The sequence below is a fragment of the Hemiscyllium ocellatum genome, chromosome 4, assembly GCF_020745735.1.
Source record: "Hemiscyllium ocellatum isolate sHemOce1 chromosome 4, sHemOce1.pat.X.cur, whole genome shotgun sequence".
Classification (NCBI taxonomy): Eukaryota; Metazoa; Chordata; class Chondrichthyes; order Orectolobiformes; family Hemiscylliidae; genus Hemiscyllium; species Hemiscyllium ocellatum.
In genome coordinates this window covers 40,048,286-40,073,567 of record NC_083404.1, presented here as the reverse complement: position 1 = coordinate 40,073,567, position 25,282 = coordinate 40,048,286, and the positions used below count along the sequence as shown (strand labels likewise).

At 42.3% G+C, this 25,282-nt stretch overlaps 1 protein-coding gene across 2 annotated transcripts in view; it reads left to right on the top strand.

Moving 5' to 3' along the window:
• The first annotated feature begins 8,285 nt into the window (after positions 1–8,285).
• Positions 8,286–25,282, top strand: part of rspo2 (R-spondin 2) — a 121,361-nt gene continuing 104,364 nt past the window's right edge. Inside the window, exons 1-2 of one of the 2 annotated variants that reach the window (XM_060824228.1) lie at positions 8,286–8,625; positions 8,862–9,273. In XM_060824228.1, the coding sequence (XP_060680211.1) occupies positions 9,180–9,273 (94 nt within the window). In that variant the 5' untranslated portion in view covers positions 8,286–8,625; positions 8,862–9,179. The remainder of the gene's footprint in view (positions 8,626–8,861; positions 9,274–25,282) is intronic. The other variant, XM_060824227.1, reaches the window with a different exon arrangement.

The following is a 25,282-nucleotide window of genomic DNA, read 5'->3' as shown; positions in this document are numbered from 1 at the left end:
CTGAACTACGGTATCTGTAACACCCAATGTATCAAGCATATAAAGTTCTGGCAATTAATCCGCTGCATGTTATGACACACAGTCTGTCTGAATCCCTGTCAAACTTACAAGTTATCTGACCGATCAATTTACCCACTTATGAAATGTTAAGATTTAACCTTAAAAAGACATGTCAAATCAGTTATATGTTACCTAAAAAGTGAACATGTATTTCCAAAACTTATTGACAAACTTAGATGACATTGTACAAACCATGTTAGGTTTGTTTCCATAATTTGTCACATCATCCAATTCCTGTTGTATGCTTGATGCCTACTGTTGGGTGTTTCTGTTCTCACTGTTTGCTGATATCTTCCTCAATTTTAAAAGAAAAAGGCATCCACAGAGAGAATCAGGAGACAAAACTATGTTAATGGTGGACTTATAATTTGAACTGGAATAGCCTCCTACTGTGCTCTTTCATTCCAGCAGCCTGTAATTAAATTAATTGAGATTTCAGCTTACGTTGTGTGTTCAGGACCCATTCTGAGCCCTTGATCTATTGCTGTGTCAATGCATACTGTAGGAGGTGCTGTAGTGTAGGAACTGCTGTCTTTTGGTGGCAGCAATCATTGGTTTCAGTCAATGATCAATCTGCCCTCAGATGTAAAAGATCCCATGGCACTATTTGAATAAGAGTAGGGGAGCCCTCCCTGTTGTCCCCGGATCAGTATTTTGTCCTCAATTACAAAAAAATGATCTGGTCATTAACACATGGCACTTTGAAGGAGTTTGCTATGAGCAAAATGGTTTTCACAGTTCCCACATTACAGTAGTTACTGTACTTCCAAATTACTTAGTTGGCTGTAATTGGGGGTGTCCTGAGTTTGTGAAAGTTGCTATCGAATTGGAAATCTTACTTTTACTCATTCAAAAGAAATTGGTTTTGAAAAACTGCAAGAGTAGATGATGACAGCAAGATTTGAAAATAGTTACCAAAAGGAGCTGAAAGTACAGGGATTATTTATACAGGAACAGAGAGTGAGTTGAAGGGATTTACTGGGAGGGTATTATGCTTCAGGGTGGCTTTGAAAATGGAAAACTTTTCATTTCTGGTTGGAGGTTATCAATGAGCATAGATGGTAAAAGACATATTGGGGCATCTGCTTCATAGAGGGAAAGATCATTGAGGCAGCGCTGTTTTATTTCTTAAGGAACGTGTACCTCAATTCTTGAGGACAGAGGGAGCTATGAAGGGGTAAGAGTGGTATGGACAGCTGGGCAGTGGGATTGGTTATGAATTGTCTCACAAAGTACTAGCCAACACATGAAAGTTTTGGTCAGTATCTAGAAGATTATATTAAGCTATGAATGTGGGATATTATAATGTTTCTTGTATTGTGTCAGCTGTGGCTCAGTTGGTCATTCCCATGTCTCTGAATCAGATGATTCTGGGATCAAGTTCCACTTGAGAATAGAAATCCAAACAGGCATTCCCCTGGCAATACTATACTGCAGGAGTGCAGCACTGTTGGAGGTACAGTCTTTCAGATGAGATACCCCATCTGCCTGTTCACTTCCAGTCCTCACTGCTGCCTGTGCCCTCCTCGCCCCCGTCTCTGCCCTACCTCTTGCTGCTGGCCATATCCCCACTTGCTCCTCAGTGCTGGCTGCATCCCTTGCTGACCAAATCAAGTTCTCGCACATTAGAGCATCAACTGATGCATACTTTGGCTGCATGTGTAATAAATGCAGTGACTTTCAATAAGAATGGGGTGGGGGTGTTTGTCCTGGTGCCCTGATGAGTATTTATCCCATAATCGATATCAGTAATAATCAGTTTACCTGGCCATTATTACATTACAGTTTGTGAAAGTTTGCTGAATGCAATGGACTGAGCGTTTCCTTCTTTACAATTTTACAACATTAGCATCACCATGGGCGGCATGGTGGCACAGTGGTTAGCACTGCTGCCTCACAGCGCCTGAGACCCGGGTTCAATTCCCAACTCAGGCGACTGACTGTGTGGAGTTTGCACGTTCTCCCCGTGTCTGCGTGGGTTTCTTCTGGGTGCTCCGGTTTCCTCCCACAGTCCAAAGATGTGTGGGTCAGGTGAATTGGCTATGCTAAATTGCCCGTAGTGTTAGGTAAGGGGTAAATGTAGGGGTATGGGTGGATTGCGGGTCGGTGTGGACTTGTTGGGCCGAAGGGCCTGTTTCCACACTGTAAGTAATCTAATCTAATCTAAGTCCAAAACAGTTACATTTCTTTGATATATGCATTAGTCTTGACAGGCACTATATAAATGCAAGTTTTCTTTATGCTGTACATTTCAGGAGTGATTTGAATGAAAATTTGCCATTTTTATTAATAGGTTATTTTATTCTTTTGGAGAGATCATTGGAATATAGCTCTGTTAATTGATTCTCAGATTCTGGGAACATAACAAAATACTAAAAACCTACCAGAAATAATGGAGAATCTAGGGACTAGTATGACTGAAGGACGACAATATATTATTAGTAAATCGAAATTAATACTAGAGAAATTAACGGGATTTTAAATGGATAAATCCCTTTGGCCTGATGATTCACCTCCCATAGTGTTGAAAGACAGGGCTGTAGAAATAGTAGATACGTTAGCGATCATCTGTTAAAATTGTGTCAACTCCAGTGTGTTCCTACCAAATTAGAAGGTAGCATGTATAACTGCTATTTAAGAAAGGAGGGAGAGAAAACATGAGACTAATGACCTGTTAGCCTAACATTAGTTGTAGAGAAAGTGCTAAAATCTACAATGAAGGATGTGATAACAGGACATTCAGAAAATAATGGTAGGATTAAGCAAAGTCAACATAAATTCATAGAGGGGAAATCATGTTTGATAAACCTGCAAGAATTTTTTTGAGAATGTAATTGACACAGTAGGTAAAGGGTAACTGGTGGGAGGGTACATTTAGATTTTCAAAAGGCTTTTGATAAGGCTCCAAACAAGAAATTGGTAAACATTAGACCACAGGGATTTGAAAGAATACAATGGCTTGAATCGAGAACTGATTCATTTGCAGCAAACAGACAGTAGAAATAATAGCTGTGGGTAATGGGGTAAAGATCATTGTTTGTACCCGAGCTATTCACAATCTGCATCAATGAGTTTTAACATGGGGTTTAAATGTAAGATTTCCAAGTTTGCAGATGACAAAAAACTAGTGGGATTGCAAGTTGTGAGGATGATGCAAAAATATTTTAAGGGGATTCGAAGATTTGGCAAAACGCAATACAATCTGCAGAGACGTGAATTCTATTTTGGTGGAAAAATAATGTAATTTTTGAATGATGAGAAGCTGGGAAATATTTTTAATTTCAAAGCGACTTGGACGTCCAAGCTCACAAGTTATTTGAAGTTAATATGCAAGGACAGCAAGCAATTAAGGAGGCAAATAATATGTTGGTCTTTATTTCAAAAGTGTTTGAGTACAAGAGTAAATATGTCTAATTCAATTACATAGAACCTTAGAGGGGCCCTATCTGTAACTTTGATCTCCTTAACCAAGGAAAAATTTACTTGCCATAGATAGAGTATAATGAAGATTAGCCAAAGTAATCCTGGAATGGAGTGATTGTTCTGTAAGAAAACATGAAATAATTGGGCCTTCATTTACTGGAGGTTAGAAGAATGAGAGGTCATCTGATCCAACCACACAAAATTCTCACAGGGATCACCTGGGTAGTTTCAGGAAAGATGTTTCCCTTGGTTGGGGGCTTTAGAACGAGGAGTCATAGTCTCAAGGGCAGACCGTTTCGGACTGAAGTGAGGAAGGATTTCTTTACTCAGAGGGCAGTTAATCTTTGAAGTTCTCTGCTGGAGAAGGTGGTGGAAGCTCAGCTGCTGAGTATGATCAAAACCAAGATCGATAGATTTCTACATCGTAAAAACATCACGGGAAGCATGGACTGTGCAAGGAAATGGTATTAAATCGATGACCAACCATGATCTCATTGAATGATGGAGTGGACTCAAGAGGCTGAATAGTCTACTGCTCATATTTTGTATATTCTGAAAATGGATCAGTGCTATCGTGTGTGGGTAACTCTGGATTTTCCATAGCATAATGGATGGATCGGTTTTAGCAAGGTGCGATAAAACTGGTTTCAAATATTCACATATAAAAGAGAGGGTTCAGGCAATGTGATTGTCAAAAAACAAACAAGATTGAGTTCTTCAGATTAACGATCTGTATTTGGCAGAGCATTTTGAACTAATACAGAATAGCTTTTTCTTGAAACATCAATTGACCATCCTCTATAGTGTGTTGACATTTTAGTATAAAATGAGTATTTGAGTTTAATAGACCACCTAGTCAGCTTCATTTGTTCAAAAGTAACCATCCAACATTCTCTGCATAGCTGAGCTAATACTTGCAGCAAGGTTGTCAGCTAGTAGGTGCACATACAAAGACAAGTTATAAATTATTTCATTCATTATACATGTCAATGTTCACTTTTTGTAGATTTAGACCTGGAACTTTATAACTTAACATAACGACATTCATGGCTTATCTTTTGCTGGATTAAGGAGGTAAATCACGATCAGTGGAGGAGAAGCTAGTGCAATAAGTTCTGAGATGCTGATGGAATACAGATGCACTGAGCTGAGATAGAAAACTAATGATGCCAAATAATTTGGCTCAGATTTCTAGGAACATTAGATCTGGATAAGGCTATTCAAACCTTTTCTTCCATTTAGATAGATCAAAGTTAATGTGTATTTTGACTTCATTTGTTAATTGTATTTGTTCCGTATTCTTTAGTACCAATAATCATTTCGCATAGCCTCTCAAGGGAGAGAATTTCAGATTTCCACTACCCATTGTGTGAAGAAGGACTTTCTTGTATGTCTCTAATATTAAGATTGTTCTCAATTCTTCCCATCAGAGGAAGTAATATCTTTGTCTCTAGTATTTTATCCGTGAATCAAATAAACACCCATCTCATGTAATCACAAGGAAATTTATAAAATCAAGCCTCCCCTACATTGGGGAGACAGGACGCTTACTCACAGAGCACTTCAGAGAACATCTCCGGGACACCTGCACCCATCAACCCCACTGCCCCGTGGCCGAACACTTTAATTCCCCCTCCCACTCCACCGAGGTCATGCAAGTCCTGGGCCTCATCCATCACCACTCCCTTACCACCTGATGTCTGGAAGAAGAACACCTCAGCTTCCACCTCGGGACCCTCCAATCCCAGGGCATCAATGTGGATTTCCTCATTTCCTCTTCCCCTACCTTACCCCAGCCCCACCCCCTCCTATTTATCTATCCACCTCCAAGGCTCCCCGCCTCATTCCTGATGAAGGATTTTTGCCTGAAAATGCTGATTTTCCTGCTCCTCGGATGCTGCCTGAACTGCTGTGCTTTTCCAGCACCACACTCAACTCTCAAATTAATGTTCTAGTCCTGAATAATTCTGGTGAATCCATTGGTATTCACTCCAAGGCTATACTTCCAGAGGTACAGTGCCTAAAATTGAATGTAGTTACTTGAAATGGGGCTTAATTGAAGTTAAATACAACTAATATGTAACTATCTTCCTTTTGATTCCAGGCAATTTGAGATAAAGACCAATGTTCCATTAACATTTTTGGCTTATTTTAACACCATGATTCTAGTATTTTTGTGATCTGTGTACCTGAAGACACTCAAATCCTTTCCCTCCTTCATAATTCCTTGTCTCGCACAACTAGGGAAATGTGATCTTATTCCAAAATGCATGACATTGAATTGCATTATACACTTTGGAGTTGGATAAGTCAGGAATTGATGGTTCATCAGGATTTTTAGGCAAGGATTTATATGGGCAACATGGACAGGGTCTGTTTCCATGCTGTACATCTCTATGACTCTATAATCTGTTCAACAGTCATACGGAAAAATTTATGATCATGGATTAAGGCAGTACTTTCAAGCCACTGGGTAAATTGAAAGTTTCTGTATTCAACACAAATCGTTGAGGAAAAGGGTAGTAATCTGAAGGCGAAGAAGAACATGACCACACTTTCAAGGTAAAAATAATTCTTATTACGCAGATTTAAGAGATAGTAAGGAACTGGAATAAGTCAGAAAGCACAGACCCTGAGGAGAATGGGAGCGATATCATCAGTGCCATTGTTCATATCAGAATCCAAAGCATGTAGGAGCTGGCTTATTTTGTGATGTTAGAAGTTGAGTTGCTCTGCTAATGAGGAGAAAGTGAGGACTGCTGATGCTGGAGATTAAATTCAAAATGTGTGGTGCTGGAAAAACACAGCTGGTCAGGCAGCATCCGAGGAGCAGGGGAATTAACATTTCGAGCGTAAGCCCTTCTTCATCAGGAATGAGGCTTATGGTTGGGGGGAGGGGCGTGGGGTGGGAGGCGGAGAGATAAATGGGTGGGGGTGGGGCTGGAGGGAAGGTAGCTGAGGATGCAATGGGCAGATGAAGATGTCACCCTTCTATAGTAAGGATGTTATTAAACTTAAGAAAGTGTAGAAAAGATTTACAAAGATGCTAGCCCAGGATTGAAGAGTTTGAGTTATCAGGAGAGGCTGAATAAGCTGGGCCTTTCTTTCCCTGGAATGTCAGAGACTGAGGGATGACCTTTTTAGAGATTCATAAAATCATGAGGGTCATGAATACAAGACATGGTCAAGATTTTTTTCCAATGGTAGGGGAATCCAAATCTAGAGGACATTGGTTTAAGGTGAGAGGTGAAAGATTTTAAAAAGGTCCGGAGGGGTAAGTTTTTCACACATAGGATGGTGCATGTATGGAATGAGCTGCCAGAGGAAGTGGTGGAGGCTAGTACAATTACAGCATTTGAAAGGCATTTGGATGGGCATATGAATAGGAAGGGTTTGGAGGGATATGAGCCAAATACTGGCAAACGGGACTAAGTCAGATTGGGATGTCTGGTTGGCACAGATGAGTTGGACCCAAGGGTCTGTTGCCATGCTGAATGACTGTCTAACTCTATACATGTGTGCTAAGTGTACAGTACCTCATCACTTTCTATGACGTGGTCAGCTTCTGTAAGTATGTAAGGGATGCACCATGACCAGTGATGCAACAGCACACCCATCTATAAACTTACCCAAACCATTCTACTCTGTTGTAATCTGTCATGACACCTGATTTAAAATTTATATCTGATGGTTTGATAGAATGCTGAAAGGCTCATTAAATTTCCTCTGAAATCTCAGACTTAATGAATGTCCTTCCCTCTCCTGCAGGGCCAACCATTTTGTCTTGAGCTTTCATCATAAAGCAAGCAAACTCTACCACCCGCGTTCATTGGGATGCAAAGCAGTGGTTAAACAGATGTCAAACATTTTCCTTCTGGAGAGAGTTTATTAATTATTCAGTCTGATGGTACATAAAACTGTTTCCCGTTATACCTACCCAGTCAATCAATCAATTAATTAATTAGCATAACTTATTAAGTTACTTGCTTTATAACACAGTTCCAAAGGGCCCTCTTGTGTAGAGTAAGCAAACCCTGATCTTGAGGCGTGGAATAATTTCTCTGAATCAGGTTGATTGAGAAAAGGTCGAATTGAAAAAGAAATGCCAGTTTCAGATTATTCAAAACCCAATCCACATGCACATAGTTACAGGTTATTCAAATCCCGATCTGCATACACACAGATCCAGATTTTGCTCTGTATCTACACAGTTCCAAATCCAGAAATGTGTACACACAGTCTCAGATTGATCAGATCCTAATCCTGTACACAGGATCGTGGGTAATACAAACTGTGATCCATACACACCAGTTCCGGTTTATTCAAATTCGGACCTGCATGCACACACTAGTAGATTATTCAATTCTTGCTCCATGTACAGAGTTTCAGACAATTCAGATGTGCATAAATAATTGAAATCTGTGTACACAGTCCCAGATTTGTTCCTTAATCAGCTTCAAGCTATTAAATAGAAATTAAATTTAAACCTATTTTTATTCATTCTTTAGAATATCTATTTTAACAGTTGTGATCTTGTCCTTTTCTAACTGTCACACTTGGACACATGAAACAACATGCCGACAGTGTATCGATTCCGTGCCCAGAGAAGCACAAGTTTGAGGGGGCGGGGATGAGAGAAATGATAGGGTTTTCGCTGGCTGTGTGAGGACAAAAACCACTCCCGGCGGTAGGACCCTGCAGAAGGCAGAGGGAAGATCTGCTGCGAGTTTGGTGTAAGACGTGAGCACAGCACCCCCTGTTAGCTCTCAATCCCTTTTGCACCTTGCAGGGGGAAAAAAAAATCCGGAATGTTTGGCTGGGTCTCTCCTCCTTCTCCCCACCCACCGGGGTCCTTGTACCACAGCTCGGAGCGTCATCCGTGGAACGATTACAAGAGGGAGGGGACTGCAGCATCATCTGGGAGAGAGAAGGTAGTTGACTGTGTGCAGTCCGAGCTCACAGTGCAGTCACTGGAGAGACAGCGAAACCTCTGGACTACGCTTTCATAGACAGAAACAGCAAGAGGCAACTTCAGTTTCCATGGGATCATGTCCTGCAGGGCTGTCTGTATCACACGCTCTTCATGGACTGGTTGATTTGAGAAAGAAACTAGACCAAGTGTTGCTGTGATCACTTCTCGAGGTAATTAAGTTGGAAGTGATTTATTGAGTGCGTTGCAATAGATTTTCTCTTTCTTTTTAAAAGAAAACAATCCTGCTTTCGGGGCAGTAATCTCGGTTTGTCTTTTTTTTTAAATCTAGAGCCAGATTTAGTGGTGGTTCCTGTTTAAAAGCGGACTTGTTTATTGATGATGCAAATGAGAGTTTAATGTGATTATTGATAGCTCGTTATCTTGTGACTTGTGTCTCCTTCTCTAGAGCTTTGGGATTGGGTTCCGCCTGGCTGTCCTGAAGATGTGGAGACTCCACGTTGTGAGATTGCCGATTCTCTGGTCCCCAGTGTGAGGGCAGGTCGGGCTGAATCTGCTGCTGTTCGCCTTCTCTGTCTGAAGCCTTGGTCTGGCCAGTGGCTAGAAGCGGTGCTGCTGTTTCATTATCATCATCTGTGTGGTTATTTGGACCCCCCCCCCCCCCCCCTCACATCCGAGTCAAGCCGCCTGGGTCTCTCCCCCAGCCCGGAGACATCCCCCGAGAGAACCGTCTGCTTCCCCCTCCCTTCACATCCCAGAAGCACAGATGCATTTTCGACTCGTTTCACTTGCGCTCGTTCTTCTAAACTGTGTGGATGATGGGCACAGCCTGAGTAACCGAGGGAAGCGGACCAGGAGAGGTCAGTGATGGGGAGAGACTTCAACAACACACCACTCGGGATACTTTAAATCAACTTTTTTGTTTGTTTTAAAAAGTTAGGGAATTGAAAATTTAACCCAGAGCAGATTGTTAGTTACGTCCCGAGTAGGGTTTGTTGTATTTTGAAGAATTTTAAACTCTAACCAATTCCAATCCTGGGGTGAAACGGAGTGCTCCTGGACCAGCAGCGGGCCGGACCTAACCCCCAACTTAGTGAAACCGTGGGGGTTGTTTTTCCTCTTTCTCCACTTCACCGCCCAGGACTGTTGCCCCCGTGTCTGTGTATGGGGACCCGTCTGTCCCTGGGTGTGGGGGGTCTGTCTGTCCCTCTCTGTCCCGGTGCGCTCCGGTACTTCTGCCTATGATTTTTTTTAGATTAATTCTATTTAAATCTACCGCCTAATGTTTTGTGTTGGAGCTAATTCTCTCCCTCCACCTTCCGAACATATCCCAGACACACACACACACACCCCCTGATGTGTAAATTAGGAAGGTGGGTTGAGTGCCCGTGTTCAGCTGAGAAATGGCTGGGGCAATTTACATTGTAGACCACCCAACCTTTTAGTTTCTTTGTGGGGGCTCGGTTTAAAGATACTGGGGAATAGGGGGGAAATAATTTCTCCAGCCATCAGGAGAAGGGCAGATAACACTAACTGAGCTGTTGTTTAGTGATCGGCTGGTCTCTCAGTAACAGGTGATACCGGTTAAAGGCTGCGCACTCAGTTTGTTGGTCAGTAATGATTTCAATCAAAATATAAGCCTTCTGCTTAAGGGGTCTTACCTCGATAGTAAAGCGAAGAAGCCTTTGCAATACGGTTAACAATTAAACTCGAAGATTCTAGTTGGACACTTACCCGGGAGTGAGGAATCCAACATTGGAAGTTTCCCCCCTCTCACTGGGAGGGGGTCGATTGTGTCAGTCCATTGCGGTGGGTTCAGAAAGGGGGAATTCGGTTGAAAACCACTCAGTGCGGCGAGAGAGGGGTTAACCTCCAATTCCATTTCGATTCTGGCTCTGGGAGTGCTGCTCTAGAGAATTACACTCAATCGGAATATTAACACACTCGGTGAGAATGAGCAGAGAGTGAATTTCCCATCGTGCTGTTTTGTTGTGTGGGAGAAGCTGTGTGTGGGGTGGGGGGCGCGGATTTCCTCCCGTCTGTCAGTGCCGAATGCAGGTCCGGGGGAATCTGGGGAAACTTGTGATCCCAGCCTTCCTGACGAACATGAAAGGAAGGGTGGGACAACTCCAGTTCTTCCCCCACATCTTTCTGTCTCCTTATTTAAGGACGGATGTAAATGTGGTTCAGTGTAGGCTTCCCAGGTTGCCATGTGCACTGAGCTGCAGGGTTTTATGGGGAAAGATTGGCCAGGCTTGTGTTTGCACACGAGTTTCAGAAGAGCAAGGCGTGATTTGAGTGAAATAAGGTCTTGAGAAGGTGGATGTAGAAAGTGTTTGCTCCTGGGGGGTGGGTGTTTGCTCCTAGGTGGTATTGCCCTAAATCCTAATGGAGATTTGGAGGGATTGTTTTGCACTCCCCCCTCCCCAACTTTTGAAAACATTTGCCTCAGGAAGTTGAGGTAAACTCGTTTTGATTCTCCGGCCTCACATGAAATAAAGGTGATCAGGGATGGATGGAATTGGCAAATTTGAAAACCACAGCCTTGATCTTATTGAATGGCAGAGCGGGGTTGATGGACCCAATGGCCCACTTCTCGATTGTGTTCATTCGTCCAGATGTGGAATGATCCAATGTCCCCAAATGTGATCGATTAAACCCCGCGCATTCAGTTTGTAACGTGCTAGAAAATTCTGTATTCGGTTGGATACTATTCTATTACTGCACTAACAATCTTAAGTGTGGGCAGTCTGAAAAAAAATTAGATTACTTACAGTGTGGAAACAGGCCCTTCGGCCCAACAAGTCCACACCGACCCGCCGAAGGGCAACCCAACGCATTCCCCTGCATTTACCCCTTCGCCTAACACGGTAATTTAGCATAGCCAATTCACCTAACCTGCACATTTTTGGACTGTGGGAGAAAATGTGCAAATTTCACACACAGTCGCCTGAAGCGGGAATTGAACCCGAGTCTCTGTCGCTATGAGGCAGCAGCGCTAACCACTGTGCCACCCGTTCTTCATTGGTGTTTTTTAAATCATCCCACTTTCAGATTGGTATCAGACTCCAACTGGTTCCTTGGGAAATCAACCATTCTACCTGCTCCGATCTGAGATTCCAGACCCACATGTGTTCTAACCCTGAACAATTGCCCTCAAGTGACCTTATGTCACACGGCATTATACTGCCCCATTGTTTAAGGCAGCTCCTTGTGATGTACATTTCGACAATGGGAAATGAGCAATAATTAATTATTTTGAAAATAAAATGCTTTTAAGTTTGAAAACTCAAACTGACGCGGAATGGCTTCATCTGTATGTCAGTGTGAAGGTGGCTGTTTTAGTCTGAGAGTTTGATTGTCACAGCCATACTCGACTTTCCCCAGAAATAAGTCCCAATGCATTTTATAGAAATGGTCAAAAAAAACTTGACACTGACTCACAAGGAGATATCTTAACAGACAACAAAGATTGTCAAAAAAAAGGAAATTTTAAGCACCAAAATATAAAGGGAATTAATTCTCTTGCCTTGTAGTGGAAGAATTTGGAGATGCAGAGGGACAAATCATGGAAGTTATTTTTGAAATGAGGTTAAGTCTTTTGAATCATTGCTCGTGTGCTGATCAGGCACAGAAGGGTGAATGGGACTTGCCAAGAGTTGGGGGACCCTGGGTGGAATTTTGGCTGATCTTTAAGATTTCTGGGGAAAGTGGAAGCTTGATCAAGTGAACATTGAGGTATCCAACAGAGTCACATTGCACAATGCAAAGATACAGTTGTAACTATATTCGGATGAAAATGTGTTGCTGGTCAAAGCACAGCAGGCCAGGCAGCATCTCCGGAATAGGGAATTCGACGTTTCGAGCATAAGCCCTTCATCAGGATGAAGGGCTTATGCTCAACGTCGAATTCCCTATTCCTGAGATGCTGCCTGGCCTGCTGTGCTTTGACCAGCAACACATTTTCAGCTGTGATCTCCAGCATCTGCAGACCTCATTTTTTTTTTTACTATATTCGGATGGTCACCTTTTATTAGTAGACTTGTATATTCTTTATGCCAGGTGCGTTCAGTAGATTGTGAAACCTAGTTAGAAGCCCAAGTATTTCATTGAACTGCTCAGTGTATCTGCAAAAGACCTGCTCAACTTCTCATCCAGTTAGGTATGACTCCACCAGTCTTTGCAGGGCCTTCCTGCTGAGTTCTATGTGAAAGCCAGGGTGGTGGTCACTTGTCTGCGAAGTGGGAATAACATTCTACGAGACTAGTGTGATTTGAGTTCAATGTAAGACAAGTTTTAGGTTATCAGACGTTGGGTAAAATACTGTCTGCAGACAGCAGAACAGGCAGCAGTATGTTTATATTTGCTCAGTAGGGTATCAGAGTCCACTCTGAGAGAATGTGAGAGTTCAAGTATGTGTGAATAGAAATCTTGGGGTAGCTGTGTAGAATTTTGCCACTATTCCTGGTTTACAATGTCTGGTTGTTGCATTCTCTCTCTTGGGCAAAGGGACCACAAAATGCCAGTCAGAAAGTATTCTGGATTAATGAGCCATTCAAATGAGGATTAGTTGAGTAAAATGGGCTTGAAATCTCTGGAGATGATGATGATGAACTTGGAATTGAGGTGGGTGCTTTCAGCTCAAGTAGGCTTAAGGTCGTAGAACTGCCATCACCTAGTTCTGAAACTTCAAGGGTATCAATTCAGAACAATGGCTGGAATGAAATATTTCACATGGGAAGGAGAAATGGATGCTGTATCCACTAGGAATGTAGCTGATGATAGTGCTGTGCATACCTGACCAATACAAAATTCAATGGAATGGAGTCAGAACAGTTAAATGATCTCTAAACTTAAACTTGATTGAATAAAATTGCATTGAATTCTGCCAAAAGCCAGAGGATACAAGCACATGTTGATCAACTAATCCTCATTGAACAGCCCATCTCATTAATGCTTGTGCCTTCTGTTGGTAGGCAAGTATATTCTCCTTTGGGCAAGATAATCAAAACTGTACATTGTAAACTAGGAACAGTCTCATCTGTACAATTACAGCAAGACTTCCTTTCACACATTCTGCAATCCCTTTTGCATTGTCTCAAATATTCTGGCGAGTAAACACAACATCGCTGCCTCTACAACCTTATGCACACCCCACAATCAGAAATATATCCTGAGCGTCATTTCAGTGTTAACACCAGGAAGTCAGAATTCTAGTTGGACTGCATCTCAAGTGATGTGACCTGTTGAGACATTCTAGGTCTGGAGCAAGTTCTGAGAAGAGCTAATGATGTGATGCTGATGGTATTAAAAGCACCTTCCACAGAAAAGGTATCGACTGTGTGAATTGTTGGAAGGTTTAATGTCCCAAAGCCAGTTTGAGCCAAAATCTTTTAATCATTTGATATAAGCCAATTTTAGTCTGTGTGAGTTGAGGTTTCAGCTGGACTGTGAAGTGGCCTCATTCTGTCCTTATCCAGTTGGGTGCAGATTCTGCTCCAGAGTGTGTGACTATCCAACTTAGCTTTTAATATAACCTGGTATTGTTTGCTTCAAAACAAGCTGTGTAACATGGTTTATTTTTGAAAGTTATTTATCAAAACCATTATTGCTTTTTCTAAATGTAACTGATACAATTTGTAGTTTTGCTCCCTAACTGTATTATGCAGGCAGTTCAACTAATCTTGATGCAATTATCTAGTTTAGCATTTTTTTTGCTATGATTCTGCTTTCCTATTTGTGGGGGTTAAGTGCAATTATTTGTGAGAAATGTTATTTCCATTTGCTAGAGCTGATGGTATGTGAAATCAGGTTTGTGTAAGAGTTTGATTAGCAGTAATTATGATTTGACTGACTCCTTTTGGGGGGGGGGGGGGCGGGGGGTGTGGAAGGAAGTGAGTGGGGGAAGAATTCTTCACCTTTTCCAACAATTTTAAAAGCACCTCCATGAAGATATACATCTAGTCATAGTCTTAGATGTACAAAACTGCAACAGACCTTTTAGTCCAATTCTTCCATACTGTCCCATTTGCCAAGACTTAGCCCATATCCCCCTCAACCCTTCCTATTCCTATTTAAAAAGGCATCTGGTTGGGTATGTTGTAAATGTACAGCCTCCCCCACCACCTCTGGCAGTTCATTTCATACACGTACCACCCTCTGCATGAAAGAATTTCCCCTTGGGTCCCTTTTTTAAATCTTTCCTCTCTCACCTTAAACCTATGCCCTCTAGGTCTGGACTCTCCCACCCCAGGGAAATGGCTTTGTTTATTTACCCTGTCCATGCCCCTCATGATTTTATAAACCTCTACGACGTCATCGTCTGGTGTTCGAGAATGAAAACCCAATTGTTTTGGGATGGATTAAGTGAAGTGGTTTGAGTGTTTGATTCCAGTTTATAATCTCTCCATGGTTGGATTTGCAAAAGGATGACATTTTGCTGTTTGCATTTTAGTTGTACGTGTATCAATCACTTCATCTGAAATCTTAATGTGTAACATACTGAGATTAAATAGCACAAGCCTATAATTGTAACCCATACATTAACATCACCATGTGGTTTCCACTTGATTTGGACAAATTTAATCTTCCTAGTAGTCTGTTTTTTTTTCTTTTGCCAGACTCTGTAACCCGTGGAAAATTCTAATCTCAATTCAAGGGTTTCAGAAATTGTACAACTGGTGCTTTGGGTGGCTGCCAGTAGGAGGCAGCATTTCTTGTAAGTGTCCTTGTGACTATCCCAATGCTAAACTGAAAACCATTAAATGCAACCAAACAGCCAAATTATATAAAAAATGGGTTTAAGTGATCATGCTCTCAACATGGATGTTTGCTGTTTACACTTAATTGAGATATGTTGGTATTCAAAGTTTGTGAGAAGATTTGTAGCTCGGGTACTCGTTGTTGTGGTTCTGTTTGCCGAGCTGGGAGTTTTTGTTGCAAACATTTCGTCCCCTTTCTAGGTGACATCTTCAGTGCTTGGGAGCCTCCTGTAAAGCGCTTCTGTGCTGATTCCTCCGGCATTTATAGTGGTTTGGATCTGCCGCTTCCGGTTGTCAGTTGCTGTCCGCTGCAGTGGCCGGTATATAGGGTCTAGGTCGATGCGTCTGTTGATAGAAGCATGGCACTCATCCACAAATTCCATGAATTCCCTGGCTGTTCTGTTTGGCCTGCCCTATAATAGTGGTGTTGTCCCAATCGAATTCGTGTTGTTTGTCATCTGCGTGTATGGCTACTAGGGATAGCTGGTCGTGTCGTTTCGTGGCTAGTTGATGTTCGTGGATGCGGGTTGTTAGCTGTCTTCTGGTTTGTCCTATGTAGTGTTTTGTGCAGTCCTTGCATGGGATTTTGTACACTGTTGGTTTTGCTCATAGTGTACAAAATCCCATGCAAGGACTGCACAAAACACTACATAGGACAAATAAGAAGACAGCTAACAACCCACATCCACGAACATCAACTAGCCACGAAACGACACGACCAGCTATCCCTAGTAGCCATACACGCAGATGACAAACAACACGAATTCGATTGGGACAACACCACTATTATAGGGCAGGCCAAATAGAGAACAGCCAGGGAATTCCTAGAATTTGTGGATGAGTGCCATGCTTCTATCAACAGACACATCGACCTAGACCCTATAAACCGGCCACTGCAGCGGACAGCAACTGACAACCGGAAGCGGCAGATTCAAACCACTATAAATGCCGGAGGAATCAACACAAGCGCTTCACAGGAGGCTCCCAAGCACTGAGGATGTCACCTAGAAAGGGGACGAAAAGTTTGCAACAAAAACTAGGCGAACGGAACCACAACAACGATATGTTGGTATGTTACATTTCAACATACACTCTTTTGGCTTTTTGAATCAAAAAGGGCGTTTTCAAATTTGAATAAACTTTCTGGTTGAGCCAGTATTGGATCTTGTTTGATCCCGATGTAATCTCAACAAGAGGAACAAACTGTCTTGAATAATGATTTTTATTTTCAGTGGCTATTTTTATCATGATCCAGTTGGTAGCACTTTCTCCTGAGCCAGAAGCCTATGTATTCCTGTCCCAATTGAGAGCACAATTCAGGCTGCCACACCCTTTGCAGTACTAAGTGGGTGTTTTACTGTCAGAAGTGTCAAACTTCAGACGAGATGCTCATCTTGGGCACAGTCTGTCTCCTTAGCACGTGAGAATGGTTGACTACAGCATTTTGAAAAACAGCAATGATGTTCTCCTTGGCTTCCTGGTGAATGTTTATCCTTCACCAACACGACCAAGAGTGGATAATCTGGTCAGTATTCCCTTGTTTATGGGCACTTGCTTTGTGCAAGTCAATTACTGTATTTCCTACATTACTACAGTGATTATATTTCAAACCTACTTCAGTGACTCCAGTACTTTGCTATGTAGCTTTCTACTATCTACTTTCCACAGCCTCAGCCTGTTTTTGGCAACATAGTGACTCAGTGGTTAGCACTGCTGCTTCACAGTATCAGGAACCCAGGTTTCAATTCCAGCCTTGGGTGTCTGTCTGTCTGTGTGGAGTTTGCATGTTCTGTGTCCTTGTGTGTGTTCTCTGGGTGCTCTGATTTCCTCCCATAATCCAAAGATGTGCAGGTTAGGTGAATTGGCCATGCTAAAAATTGTACATAGTGTTCATGGACATGCAGTCTGGGGTATATACAGGGTAGGGGAATGGGTCTTGGAGTGTTGGACCTTTTTTGGAGGGTTGGCGTGGACTTGTTGGGCCAAAGGACCTGTTTCCACACTGTAGGAATTTTAATTCTTCTAATAAAATGCAGGTCTTTTGTGCTAAGATAATGGCAAAGTGAAGCACATTTAAGTAAACATTAACTTCCAAATGGTTATTGCTGCTATGTAGCTGGAAGGCAGAGATCCCCGGGGTCAGGCTGTTGGTGACTGGGATTTGTGACTTTGAATTCTGTTTCAATAATTGTGAATGTTTTCACATTGCACCATTTTTCAATAGTTTAATTTTGTCTTTAAATGGCCAAGTTGGTTTTTCAGGCTGGTGAACATGTCTCTTGGAGTGCAGCAGTCTATTCAAACTCTTGGGATTTGCAGTGTGCTCGGGAGATTGTTACACTGGTGTCTAATATAACTGGCTATAATGAAAACTCTTCTGTATAAGCAGTTTGAGAGTTCAGTAACGATTGTTTATATCTGTAATCCTCCAGTTTGTGAACAATGCTTTACATCCCTGGAAGACAATGGCTCACTGGGTAATGATTGTGCCAAATCCCTGTTTTTTTAATTTTAGATTATTCATCTAAACTCCATTTAGAAGGTTGATGTTTTATCTTTCCCTCTTTTTGAGAAGATGGTGTTGAGCCTTCTATATAGCTAGTTGACTAGACCATGTCAGAAGGCAGTTAATCATTTGTTGGTGAGGGATTGGAGGTTGTTAGGTTTCTCCACCCCCCCCCCCCCCCCCCCCCCCCACTCCTTTTAAGACACTGGTGAACTGGGAGGATTAAATGTCCCTCTAATAGTTCCCTGATTTTTTTTTTCTTGCCAAAATCCACTTTTATTATCTGATTGTACATTCTTAAAGTCACAGGGAGCTTTGAACTCTATCATTCTTTTTGAGTCAGTGTCATAGAGATGTACAGCTTAGAAATGGACCCTTCAGTCCAATTCGTCCATGCCAACCAGATATCCCAATCTAGTCCCACCTGCCAGCATCTGGCCCATAATCCCTTCAAACCCTTCCTATTCATATACCCAGGAGAAAGTGAGGACTGGAGATCAGAGCTGAAAAATGTGTTGCTGGAAAAGCACAGCAGGTCAGGCAGCATCCAAGGAGCAGGAGAATCGACATTTTGGGCTTAAGCCCTTCAGGAAGGGCTTATGCCTGAAATGTCGATTATCCTCCTTGGATGCTGCCTGACCTGCTGCGCTTTTTCAGCTATTCATATACCCATCCAAATGCCTTTTAAATGTTGTAATTGTACCAGCCTCCACCATTGCCTCTGGCAGCTCATTCCATACATGTACCACCCTCTGCATGATAAAGTTGACCCTTCGGTCGCTTTTATCTCTTTCCCCTCTCGCACTAAACCGATGCCCTCTAGTTCTGCATTCTGTGACCCCAGGGAAACGACTTTATCTATTTATCCTATCCATGCCCCTCATAATTTCGTAAACCTCTAAGTCACCCCTCAGCCTCTGCTCCAGGGAAAACAGCCCAGCCTGTTCAACCTCTCCCTATAGCTCAAACCCTGGCAACATCCTTGTAAATCTTTTCTGAACCCTTTCAAGTTTCACAACTCCTTTCCAATAGGAAGGAGACCAGAATTGCACGCAATATTCCAAGAGTGGCCTAACCAATGTCCTGTACAGCCGCAACATGACCTCCCAACTCCTGCACTCAGTTCTCTGACCAATAAAAGAAAGCATACCAAAAGCCGCCTTCACTATCCTATCTACCTGCGACTCCACTTTCAAGGAGGTATGAACCTGCACTCCAAGGTCTCTTTTTTTCAGCAACACTCCCTAGGACCGTACTAAGTGCATAAGTCCTGCTAAGATTTGCTTTCTCAAAACGAAGTAGTTTGCATTTATTTGAATTAAACTCCATCTGTCACTTCTCAGCCCATTGGCCCATCTGATCAAGATCCTGTTGTAATCTGAGGTAACCTTCACTGTCCACCACACCTCCAATTTTGGTGTCATCTGGAAACTTACTAACTGTACCTCTTATGCTCGCATCCAAATCATTTATGTAAATGACAAAAAGTAGAGGACCCAGCACCGATCCTTGTGGCACTCCACTGGTCACAGGCCTCCAGTCTGGAAAAACAACGCTCCACCACCACCACCCTCTGTCTTCTACCTTTGAGCCAGTTCTGTATCCAAATGACTAGTTCTCCCTGTATTCCATGAGATCTAACCTTGCTAATTGGTTTCCCATGGGGAACCTTGTCGAATGCCTTACTGAAATCCATCTAGATCACATCCACTGCCCTCCATCAATCCTCTTTGTTACTACTTCAAAAAAACTCAATCAAGTTTGTGAGACATGATTTCCCATGCACAAAGCCATGTTGACGATGCCTAATTAGTCCTTGCCCTTGCAAATACATTTACATCCTGTCCCTCAGGATTCCCTCCAACAACTTGCCCACCACTGAGGTCAGGCTCACCGGTCTATAGTTCCCTGGCTTGTCTTTACCGCCCTTCTTGAACAGTGGCACGATGTTAGCCAACTTCCAGTCTTCCGGCACCTCACCTGTGACTATCGATGATACAAATATCTCCGCAAGAGGCCCAGCAATCACTTCTCTAGCTTCCCACAGATTTCTACGGTACACCTAATCAGGTCCTGGGGATTTATCCACCTTTTTATGCGTTTCAAGACATCCAGCACTTCTTCCTCTGTAATCTGGGCATTTTTGCAAGGTGTGACCATCTATTTCACTATTTACTATATTTTCCATATCTTTTCCACAGTAAATACTGATGCAAAATACTCGTTAGTACCTTACGCCCCACCCAACCTATTTTCTATGGCTCCACACAAAGGCTACTTTGCTGACCTTTGAGTGGCCCTATTCTCTCCCTAGTTACTCTTTTGTCCTTACTGTATTTACAAAAAACTCTTTGGATTCTCCTTAACTCTTTGCCAAAGCTATTTCATGTCCCCTTTTTTTCCCCCTCCTGACTTCTGTCTTAAGTATACTCCTACTTCCTTTATAATGTTCTAAGAATTCACTCGATCTATCTATCCTGTCTAGTGCTAACTCCATGTGGGAGAAAGGGAAATTAATAGCTGCCTGTCCATAAAAGACTGGCTTTCAGAACAGTAAGCTGCTCTTCCTAATGAATGGCATCTTGTTGCCCCAGTAGTTGTGGGGTTTGCAAACTTGATAAAGAAAGGCTTGCATTCCTATAACAGTTTAGAAGCTGTGAACAGCAATATTTTTCAGAATGCAGTCAATATTGAAATGTTGAAACCAACTTGTGCAAAACCAGTTTCTAAAAACAGCAGTGTAACAAGTAGGTTTTTGATGTTGGCTTGAATGTTAAATATCTGTCAGATCCAACTTGGGTAGTTTCTGCCTCCTCAGCAACGTGATGGTGTTGAGATGTATCCTATCGAGCTGCATTTGTTTAGTCATTTGGATTCTGCCAAAGCCACTCAGCTCCTGAGCCTTTTTACAGCTTTGGTACAAACACGGACAAAAGAGCGGAATTCCAGAGGGTCACTGCCCGACTGCCCCCCAGCAGTAAGCCAGCGTTCGAGTGAGGGTGACATCATGGAGCTCTAGCAAAGCTGGAGTCAGTTGAAATCTGAGGTGTGGGAGGGTTACCAGAGCGGGTCTGAGTGAGTAACTGACTGACATCCTGACTCTCAAACAATGCATAAGCCTGGAGTGCTTGCTCCCCAAAACAAGGCACAAGCCGGTTGGAATGCTCGCTCCCCACTTTGCTGAATGAGACAAGCTCCAGCAATACTCAAGAAGCTTGACATCACCCAGAACAAAGCAGCCCACTTGATTGGCACCACATTCATAAACACTCACTCTCTTTACAACTGATGCACAGTAGCAGCAGTATGTACCATTTACAGGATGCATTGCCGAAATTCACTTTCATGGGAACACCACAACCTGCAAGATTCCCTCCAAGCCAATCGCCATCCTGATTTGGAAATACCACAGTTCCTTCCTGTCGCTGAGTCAAAATCCTGGCTCACCCACCCCAACAGCATTGTGGGTCAACTCACAGCACATTGACTGCAGTGGGTCAAGAAAGCAACTTAACACCACCACCACCATCATGTTGAGGGCAATGAATGCTGGGCCAAGCAGGAATGCTGACTTCCAATGAGTAAAGATAAAAGGATTCTGGGCAAAAGACTCCTGCTCTTTGACTATGGGGTCATTTTTTGTATCCATCTGTGCCTTTTTTCTGATCTTTTGGCAGATCAGACCGGGGTGTCCGCTCCCTCAGTATGGCAGTTAACTAAGTTTGCCAGCCTTGTGTTCAAATGTATGAACGAATTGGGACTTGAACCCACAATCAGCTAGTTCTAAGGGAAGTGTGTTCTACACTAACCTACAGATAAAGCTCAATGTGGAGGTACCTTCAACGTTCAGCAACACCAGAACTGTCAGGTTGTGACAGCACTATATGTCTGGAGGCCTGTGGAGTTATGGCAAATGTTTGATTTTTCAAGAAGATTGTGAATTACAGGAACCTCTGGAAAAGTTCTCTGGTTTTGGGAAGCCTTTGCAAGGGGAGCCTTGAATCCAGCCACCGGTGTTGCCTTACTTTTTGTAGTAAGGCCTTTTCCCTGCTAAGTTTTTCTTTTAAACTAGCTGCTGTATGAAGCAGCTTGGAATTGTTTGTCAGAAAATTGGAATTTGGGCCATGTAATGCGAGATTTGAACAAGTCCGTAGAAGCTTGTTTTTGGAGGCAGATTTTATGGGCGTGCTTTTTAATGAAGGGGGGAGTGAGGGAGTGTGAGACTTGGGGAAGGAAAATCCAAATCTAGATGCTGAAGGAGCTGCCCGTGTTACAATAATGGATGTGTAAGGTGAAGTGGGAGAACATGGCGAGGGATGAGATTGTTGAGCAATTTGAACACCAGAATGAAAACTTTTTTACTCTGGTGTCTTGTGGGGCCTGACCGAGACATGGAGATGCGTGGTAGATCAGTATTGCCTCGTCATGCCCTGTCATTTTGAAGTTATCTTCAATATTTTAAATAACATACAATAAATACTCAATGGCTGCAACTGACCCACAAGACACAACCTGGGTTCTAGCAGACCCTGTCTGGGAGTCTCCTTGATTTACTGGCTTGAATTGATCTGGTGGCTGTTGTGAGTCTCACGTTTTTAGTTCTTTACCCTCCGTAACAATGTCTTGTTTCTTTTTTGAGGCTGTTGAATCTTTCCACTCCTCTCCTTTCTTTAGAGAACTCTTCAACACTTTTTCTGCTTTCTTCTTATGAAGAAATTCAATAGGTTTTGGCAGTATCTGTTGAATCTAATGAGTCCTCCTTCAGATCAGTTATGTAGAAAAGTCATATTGGACTTTTCTCTATGCCAAGACTGAGCTTTTTCAACACATTGCTTTCATTTCAGATCTCCAGCATACACAGTATTTTTCATAACATTCCTTTCTTGGACTGTATTCCTCTAAAAATTATGAATCTAACTTAAAAAATGAATTAATAAATAACCTACTCTGATTTTTAGAAAATGCCCACATTTTCACTGACCAATTTCCCTGTGCATTGTGAGGGTGAGGGACATAATGGTTGCTATAGGAAGGAAATAAAACTAGATTAATCCACTCTCTTTTTTAAAAAAAAAGCCATTTCAAATATCTCCATGTATGAACATCAACCCAATACAGCAGTGAATCTGCTTTTCCCTAACCCTTTAGGGACCACTCTGAGCTCAATCTGGAGATTGCACAATTGCATTTTCTGGCTTACATCTGCTATGAATTGAAACAATACAGCAGGACACCTGCTGTGACCATCATTCTGCTATTTCGTTTGGTTGTTATACTTTTCCCCTGCTTTTTTTTTCAGACACTGTGTGTAGGGTATCATGTTCTGGAGGAATCTCTTGGTAGTAGCTTGGAAAATAACTTTGGTTTTGTTGGCGTGACAAATGATGTGAAAGTGTTCCATCTCTCTAATACATCACTTGCTATAGTCTTCTCATCTGTATGGGGACTGTCCATTTTAGCAGTAAATGAGGGAGAGCAATGTCAATTGACATATATCTTTTTAAACTTGATTTCAGCTGAATGTATTCTATGCTGTTTAAATTCTGTGTTGGTAGAAAGTAGTTTTTGCCTTGCACCAGTACTAAATCATCTGTCTTGCTCCTTTCCCTGATCCTTTTGGACTTTGGTTCCAGGCTCAGGTGGTAGACTTACTGTAACATGTAGCATATGTTTGTAATGAACATTGACCCTCTAGTGTTTTTTGGATAATTAGCATCATTATGTTTCTGTAAGAAAAGAGCTCATCAGTTTCTGCTTTACAATACTAGAGTAATTGCAGAGGCAAGAGCCTAGTGGTATTACCAGTGTACTTTTATTCCTGGGTTCAAAACCTGCTGTGGCAATGGTTGAATTTGAATTCAGTTACACTCTGGAATTAGAGTTCCGTGATGACTGCAAATCCATTGTCAATTTGTCAGGAAAAACCCATCTGTTTCACTATGTTCTTTTTGGGAAAGAAACTGCCATCTTTTACCTGGTCTGGCCTGTATGTGACTCCATACCCAAGGCAATGTGATTTGACTTTTAACTGCTCTCTGGGTAAGAAGGGATAGGTAATGCTGGCTTAGCCAGTACTCTCTCCTCTGAATTTTTTTAAAAGTCTGACATCACCAAACCCTCTCTAAACTGAGTTCGGTTAAGATTTGGATATTTTGAAGTTATTTTGCAATTCCCTTTCCTAGCCAGAATTTTTATCTTTCTTTCCCATCGCCCTGATTTCAACTCCATCTCATTTTTGTCCATGCTGCCTACATCCTCCTCTGACCCTATTCTCACTCATCCACTGAACACCCAATGTTTCTCAGTGCCAATGTTCAACAATCTGCTAACACACATTGGAATTGTCTCCATAAACTGCTCTCCTTTTCTCGCCCTCAAGATGCACCTTTTAAAACCAACCATTTTTAGTAAGTTGTGTAAGAGTCTGAAGCTGAGGGAGGAAATGTAGACCAATGATAAAATTGGCAGGAGGTTGTAAGAACACAGGGAGCCAGGCAGCATCAGGAGGTGAAGAGGTTGATGTTTTGGTGTGTGTGTGTGTGTGTGTGTGTGTGTGTGTGTGTGTGTGGTCAAGTGGGGATAGGTGAAGTCAGGCAGAGGGTACTTACCTGCTTGTTCAATGGGAGGAATGGATCTGTTTACTTTGGGTTCCAACATTTTTTAAAAAAATATTTTTCTGTAACCAATAATGAGATACAGGCACTATGTGTATAACCACTGTGGGCATAATTAATTCTAATATAGTCTTGTGACCCAGTAACAAATTGTTGTTTATGCTAACTGTTAGCACACCTACAGTAAAGTGTTTTTTTTTTTATCTAAACACCAATAGGGTAATTAAGGGTTTGTTTTAGCTGAGATGCTAAAGGACAAGATTTAAGTCCCACCTGCTTCCAGAGGTATTCAATGTCAAATGTGAACAGGTTAATTTTAAAAGGTCTATTGGGTTGAAGGGGATGGGGGAAGAAACCATACTCACTGGGCAGATTATAGATGGCAATGGGCTATTTTTTTTCAATTGAAGGGAGCTGCCTTTTTGTAAATGGGAGTGGCTACAGAATTTGCAATCTTGTTTATTGCTGATGTATGGTCTCTGGTTGACTACAGCCCCAACAATACTCAAGAAGCTTAACACTTTCCAGGACAAAGAGGCCCACTTGGGTGGCACCACACCCAGCAACATCCACTTCCACTTCCTTTCACCACCATGCAGTAGCAGCAGTATGTACAATCCACAACGTGTGCTGCAGAAATTCATCAAGGATCCTCAGGCAGCACCTCAAAACCCACAGTCCCTTTCATCTAGAAGGGCAAGGGCAGCAGCTACATTCAAGTTTACCTCCAAGCCACTCACCATTCTGACTTGGAAATATATTGCCATTCCTTCACTGTCCTGGAGTCAAAATCCAGGAATTCTCTCCCTCATGACATTGGGGGTCAACCCACAGCAGGTAAACTGCTCACCACCAGCTTCTCAAGGGCAACTAGGGACTGGCAATAAATGCTAGTCATATGATTAAATACATCCTGTTACTTGAGATAAATGGGTTTATTTTAGACAGTGGAGGATACTGTGTAGGCTTCTCGTGAGGGATAGTGTTT